This window comes from Frankliniella occidentalis, unplaced genomic scaffold, assembly GCF_000697945.3.
Source record: "Frankliniella occidentalis isolate FOCC.00 unplaced genomic scaffold, Focc_3.1 Scaffold20, whole genome shotgun sequence".
In the NCBI taxonomy this organism is placed as follows: Eukaryota; Metazoa; Arthropoda; class Insecta; order Thysanoptera; family Thripidae; genus Frankliniella; species Frankliniella occidentalis.
In genome coordinates, this window is record NW_026267150.1 from 890,789 (window position 1) to 898,062 (window position 7,274).

Consider the following 7,274-nt stretch of genomic DNA (forward strand, 5'->3'; position numbering starts at 1 on the left):
CTTGCTGGAGCCGCCGTCAGGAAGGCAGGCAGGCGAACGGCCGGACGACCTGGGCTGGCGGCTGCAGCGGAGCGAGCGGACGGGCGAGCAGGCGGACAGACCGCGCAAGGCCACGGCCAGCGGGAGCAGCGCCCGGCCCGGCCCGGGGCCCGGCGGCCCGGGGCCCGGCGGCTTCAGTCAGAGCACGGGAGTGAAACGAGGAGGACGTGGTGCTGCTGGAGCTCGTCTGCGCACGCTCACTTGGATTACAGTGCACGGCGAACATCCACAAGTCACTCACCTCGTATACGCGCTAACCACAGCGCGCGCGCGCGTGTCTGAGAAACGTCGAAATAGTTTTTGACTCGTGTGTGCGTTCGCTCCCTGCAAATGGAATACGGATTTTTCAACCACAACTTGTGACGCCACGACTTTGGATTACCTACGTCGCTAGTGCAGTGCAGTGAAGTGGTTTCATTGACAGAAACCATTTAAAGTGTGTGAATTGTGTGCCAATTATCTTACACTTCGCCTGTAATGGATACATGGCTGTGATTCAGTGCAGTGCGTTCACCTGATTGGATTACGCGACCCCAAAACAGTGTGTGTGAAATGCAGATAGTGCAAAAACTTAAGTGTGTCATCGTTTGACCCCATGGACACTTGTGCAAATGGCTGGCTTCGATAACGAACGACGAAACCGGCCGTCTTCGAGGAGGAAACGTCGCTGAGGGCGGAAAACTCCGAAATATCGCCGCTCATCAACTGGCAACATGCAGCTCAACGCAGCGCTCCTGACCCTATTCCTTCTCCTCAGTGCGCTATCGGCCTCATTGAGCAAGGCGCTTCGCTACACGGCGCCCGATGAGTGCAAATGGGTTATCATCAACAGCGGCCGCGGCGAGGTCGCAGTCGACGGGGCCGCCGCGAGTGCCACGGAGGACGCGGAAGAGGGCGTGTCGCTCACGTGCCGCCTCCGCACCATCAACAGCGAGCTCGAGAACACCAACTTCAGCGTGATCCAGGCGCAGCACACTCTTCGGCTGCGCCTGGAGTGCAGTGACGCACTCTTTTTCCAGAGCTCTCTGAATTCAGGCAGCTTCCGCTCGCTAGTTGAGCTTCGCGATCTGGAAATAGAGTTCTGCAAGATCGGCAACCTGTCTACGGGGGCGTTTGCTGGGCTCCGTGACCTGCGCAACCTGACCGTTCGAACACACAACACGGACTGGTCAGCCATGGCCCTCGAAATGCACCCCAATGCTTTCGGCGAGGATATGGCGCGGCTCGAGCGACTGGACCTGAGCCAGAACAACATCTGGAGCCTGCCTGATGGTGTGGTCTGCCCGCTGCACAGCCTGGAGCACCTCAACCTTACCAACAACCGGTTGCGCAGCGTCGGCGGATTTCAATTCGGCGCGACTGTGGCGTCGGCGACTCTGGCCCCATCGCAACGGTGCGGTGGAAACCTCAGAACTTTTGACTTGTCGAACAACAGTGTCGAATCGCTCCCACCGTCCGCGCTGTCAGGGCTCGGCCGGCTGCAGTACCTCAACTTGGAAGGAAACAGTATGACAGTGCTTGCTGACCGCGCCCTCGAGGGGCTCGTCGCGCTGCACTATCTCAACCTGGCCAACAACAAGCTTGCCACGCTGCCGCCCGAGCTGTTCGCCGATGCCCGCGAGCTGCGCCAGCTGTACCTGCAGAACAACTCTATCAACGTGCTCGCGCCGGGGCTATTCGGTGAACTGTCTCACCTGGCACTGCTTGACCTGTCCAGCAACGAGCTCACCTCTGAGTGGGTGAACGCCAACACCTTCACCAACCTCGTGCGGCTCGTCATACTGGACCTGTCCCACAACCGCATCAACAAACTGGAGGCAGCCGTGTTCCGCGACCTGTACACACTGCAGGTTTTGCGGCTTGAGGACAACGCCATTGCCTCCATCCCAGAGAACACCTTCGCCTCCCTGTACAACCTGCATACCCTGGTCCTTTCGGACAATAAGCTGACGACCGTCCACAGCTACACGTTTAACGGTCTCTCCGTTTTAAGTCTCCTTTCACTCGAGAACAACGATATTGAGACGATTCATCCGGATGCACTGAGAAACTCATCGAGCCTGCAGGACCTGCACTTGAATGGTAATAAGCTATTCGAAGTGCCGGCAGCTCTCAAGGACGTTCCAACTCTGAAGACACTCGACCTGGGCGACAACCACATTGCAAGTGTCGATAACACCACGTTTGCCAACCTACAGCACGTGTACGGACTGCGTCTTACTGAAAACAACATTGTCAATATCAGCAAGGGCGTGTTTGACAAGATGGCGTCTCTGAAGATACTTAACCTATCCTTTAACAAAATTAGGAAGGTTGAGGCTGGTGCGTTCGATAGTAATGCAAATTTACATGCCATCCGGCTGGATGGAAATTATCTCACCGACATCACAGGGCTTTTCGCCAAGTTGCCAAACCTGCAATGGCTCAACATTTCTGACAATCAGCTGGAAGTGTTCGACTACTCTCTTATCCCAACCGGCCTTAAATGGCTGGACATTCATGCAAACCAGATCGCTGTTTTGGGAAATTACTTCGAAATTGAAAGCCAGCTTCACCTGAGTACGTTCGATGCCAGCTCCAACAAGCTGACAGAAATTACAGGCAGCGCCATCCCTGACAGCGTTGAGTTCCTGTCACTCAGCGACAACCTTATCTCTAAAGTGCAGTCCTACAGCTTCTTTAAAAAGCCCAACTTGACTCGTGTCGACCTATTCGGCAATCGCATCACGAGTCTAAACCCAAACTCACTTCGGATATCGTCTGTTCCGGCCAACCGGCCCTTGCCTGAATTCTACATTGGCGGCAACCCCTTCGAGTGCGACTGCACAATGGACTGGCTGCAGAAAGTCAACACGGACAATCGCGCGCGCAACCAGCCCAAGCTCATGGACCTGGACAGCATCTACTGCAAGCTGCTGTACGCGCGCGGGCGCTCGTACGTTCCCCTCGTCGAGGCCGCGCCCTACCAGTTCCTGTGCCGCTACGACTTTCACTGCTTTGCGCTGTGCCACTGCTGCGACTTTGACGCGTGCGACTGTGAGATGACATGCCCGACTAACTGCACCTGCTATCACGACCAGAGCTGGTCAGCCAACGTGGTGGACTGCAGTAACGCCGGCTACAACGAGACACTGCCTGACCAGATCCCCATGGACGCCACGCAGTTGTACCTGGACGGCAACGACATCCGCACGGTTGGCAGTCACGCTTTCATCGGGCGCAAGCGATTAAAGGTCCTTTTCCTGAATGGATCAAACGTGGAGATCATCCACAACCGGACCTTTAACGGCCTGAAGAACCTGGAGTTACTGCACCTGGACAACAACGAGATCCGCGAGCTCCATGGCCACGAGTTTGAGGGGCTGGAGAGCCTGCGCGAGCTGTACCTGCAGCACAACAGGATCACCAGCGTCCACAACGGCACCTTCGCCGGCCTGGGCCAGCTGCGCGTCCTGCGCCTGGAACACAACCGTATTACGCAGTTCGCCGTCTGGGAGCTGTCAGCCTCCATTATGGACATTACCCTGGCCGCCAACCCGTGGTCCTGTGACTGCGAGTACACGAGCCGTTTCCGTGAATGGCTCCAGGTTGCCGACGAGGTGGTTACGGACCTGTCAAACATCCGCTGTGCGTACAATGCCCCAACCACGGCCGGCAGCAACGCCACCGCCTCCCACGCCGAGGAGCGCCAGAAGGAGGGTGACGACGGCTTCCTGATAATCTATGACAATTCGTCTAACTGCATCTCACGCACGGCCAATTACAACTTCACGGAGAGCGTCAATGGCAACTACACTGCCAACAAGACCGTCATTCAGCGGCAGGTTATCCAGGACTACATGCCTCTGCTCATCGCCACCCTGGGCGTGTTCCTGGTCATTATTCTGCTCATGCTGGTAGTGTTCGTCTACCGCCAAGAGATGCGCGTCTGGTTCCACTCACGCTTCGGTGTCCGCCTCTTCTACCGCAAGAGCGACCTCGAGCTGGATGATCGCGAGAAGCTGTTCGACGCCTTCATTAGCTACAGCTCAAAAGACGAGGCCTTTGTCGCCGAGGAGCTGGCGCCTCTACTCGAGCATGGTGACCCGTCTTACAAGCTATGCCTCCACTACCGGGACTTCCCTGTGGGTGCATTCATCGCAGACACCATCGTGCAGGCCGTTGAGTCGTCGCGCAGAACCATCATGGTGCTGAGTGAGAACTTCATCAAGTCAGAGTGGTGCCGATTTGAGTTTAAGTCTGCTCACCACCAGGTCTTGAGAGACCGAAGAAAGCGCCTTATCGTCGTTCTTCTCGGGGAGGTCCCACAGAAAGACCTGGACCCCGATATCCGGCTGTACCTCAAGACCAACACGTATCTTCAGTGGGGTGACAAGCTCTTCTGGGAAAAGCTGAGGTTCGCCCTGCCCGACGTACCGAACAATCAGCGGACTAGGCACGGCTCGGGACGAGTCAGCAATCACAGCAACGCCAATCATCATCACATCATGCATCACCACGTGCACAGACACAACAATCATAATCACAACCATAGTCATCATAATCACAACACTCACATACCGCCGCACATACCACATAATGCGCACAACCTACACAATCCTCATAACACATTAACACCCCAAAATACCCATAGTCCGCAAAATGTAGCTCAACATATACACAATCAACACTCGGTAACGCAGCCGGGACAGCAGCAACACTCTCGGTCAGTGGCAATTCATATCTAGTGAAGTGATAAGTGAAAAGTGTTCCCTGTTCGATGTGGCTGCAATGTATGAGTGTGAAGTGCTGTGCAGTGCAATGTGATAAATAATGTATGAGGTGAAGTTGTGTTCTTGTCTAAAAGTTAACTTATATGTATTTTACTGGAAAAGTGACATCTTTTGGAATACGTGAATAAGTGTGTCGTAAATTCAGTGTTATGACCAGTGATAGTGTAAAGTTAAGAATGCCATTAATTGCTTTCAATCAAAGGAGTTTATATAGTGCTGTCTAAGCGACATACCAGTATTGTTGAAGCATCGAATGTTCAATTGTGATACCTAGTTTAGTTATTTTGTTGATAGACTTTTGTATTTTTGTATGTTTTGTAAAATATGTAAATACTCATTGTTTTGTACAGTTTTTATTCATACCTTGTTTGACTGTGGCTAATAGCCAAAAAATGTATAAAATTCTTTAAGAACTGCCAGTATTGTAAAAAAATGCATAGTGTATCATATATAAATTTTCAAATTATAATTTATTCTAAGTGATATATATTTTATACGACGTGGAGAGCGCTAGGATGTTTTTGCTTGTGATGTTGGTGCTATTCAGGATAAACCTATACTTAGACCAAACATTATGAACGGTTAACAGAGTATTTCTTTCCCAAGCTTTATGTCAGAATTTTAAAGGTGCCCTATCATAACTTTCACTTAAAAGAACTGATTTTTATCATAATGTCATGTGTAAATGTTGTTGTATTTTTAAAGACTGAGATTGCTTTGTAATTTCAAATTCAAGCAAAGCTTGTTAATCAAGTACTGTATTATGAACAACAGGGTACCAAAGTCATGTGAAAAATTTCTGATGTAAAGCTTATTTTGTGTGAAGAGGCGCGTTCTGTTCTCCCTTCATAACTCGTCAGGCATGATAAGGCTTGTCAGCACGTTATTTTCCTATATTTAATTTGAGTTCAAATGAGTACAAAAAGTTTGAAATTAACTGTAATCATAACTTCTATACGCTTAAATAAATGGTTTGTTATTTATTAATATTTTTGGACTCAATTGAACTCTTTAAAATGTGAAGTACCAAATTAAAATCAAACTTGTATGTTATTTTCCAAATAATTTCAAGCCTTGTTGTTGTTGTTGTTGTTACCCTTCAAACGAAAATTTCATCTGCCGAATCTTGAATAAATAATATTTAAAATATTGAATCTAATCTCTTTTTGTTATACAAAACCAAAACGGAAAACAGGAAAGAGAAAAAGAAAGAACTTTGGCATGCATCAGTAAATGACCAGGAGGAAAAGAAGAACAAACAATAAGACAGATTTTGCTTGCACTCACAAAGAGCTGATTTTTTTTAAAAATGACTGATTTAGAAGTAAAGGTAAAAGCACTGCAATTTCTATAAAGAAAAGAGAGAGTGGACAGTTGGGGAAGGGGAAGGAGCTAGCGCGAGTCATCAAAAGTTCTGCTTCAGCTGGGCCTCGGCAGTCTCACCTGGTTGCGCAGCAGAGAGGCGGAAAGGAATCTGGGGACACACAGAATTATATGAATGCCGGGCGGCTGGGCGGCGGCGGCAGAGACGCTCACACACACATACACACTGAAACGCACACACAAGGGGAGCTTATTCTTTTCCATGAAAGAGCGCCATCAAGATCCAATAAGACGCCAATAAGAACACGGCTCCTGCCCCTTTGTGAATCCGGCCAGCTGCAGTCATAGCCCGGCTATAGGCTTGCCACCAGCCCTACCAGCACCTACCTGGGCGACACTCCTGTGTCTCCTCTGCTTGCAGTCGAAAGAAAAAAAAACGCGTCCCTGGCCTTGTGGGTTCAGAAAACGTAAACTGATTAACCCAAGGGACCGATTTAGTCACTCAATCAAGTACACATTAGATTCCAGTTAACGAAATGAAAATCTCGTGCGAACCTACAACAAATTTTAGTGAAAATTTCGTTGCAGATTCTGTTGGGAGGGTGCCTAATGCACATACTGGAAAAACTTTTTCTCCAAGTTCGGTTGGGAATCCCATTGCCTTGAGCAGCAAGAGTTTATGTGCACTTTCTGGTTATGCGCTTCTGGAACCAGTTGCTTTTGTTGTAGGTTGTAGAAACCTGGAAAAGGGCTTAGAATGTTTGGGTTAGACCACTGAACAATGCGTATAAAAAAGGTCGGTCCAAATTTTCCAACAGCTACATTGTTGACGCTTTTTTAAATAATTTTTGGGAAATGTTTACAAAATTTCCATACCGCACCTTTGGAGAGAGAATTGAAAGCGAATCTTTTGGCATCATAGACTGGAGCATCGCAACAGATACGTTGGAAACGCAAGTGTGTGGATGTCGCACACTTTTAGGAGTGTGAATATCCATTCGTATGTAGGGGGAAACGTGTGAGCTTTCCAGGAAAAATTCACACCTTCACCCCTTTAGGTGTACGAATGGATATCCACATTCCTTTATATAAGTGAGCGACATTCACACACTTGCGTTGCCAGAGTACGATAGGATATTT

At 49.6% G+C, this 7,274-nt stretch overlaps 1 protein-coding gene across 1 annotated transcript; it reads left to right on the forward strand.

The window, feature by feature from the left end:
• Positions 1-181: 181 nt before the first annotated feature.
• Positions 182-5,965, forward strand: LOC113211233 (toll-like receptor Tollo). Its single transcript, XM_026429550.2, has one exon. The coding sequence runs from the start codon at positions 753-755 to the stop codon at positions 4,764-4,766; it is 4,014 nt and encodes a 1,337-aa protein (XP_026285335.1). The 5' UTR covers positions 182-752; the 3' UTR covers positions 4,767-5,965.
• Positions 5,966-7,274: the final 1,309 nt, after the last annotated feature.

Excerpts from the sequence above, each read along its gene's own strand:
- LOC113211233 (XM_026429550.2), top strand. The coding sequence starts at position 753 with ATGCAGCTCAACGCAGCGCTCCTGACCCTATTCCTTCTCCTCAGTGCG.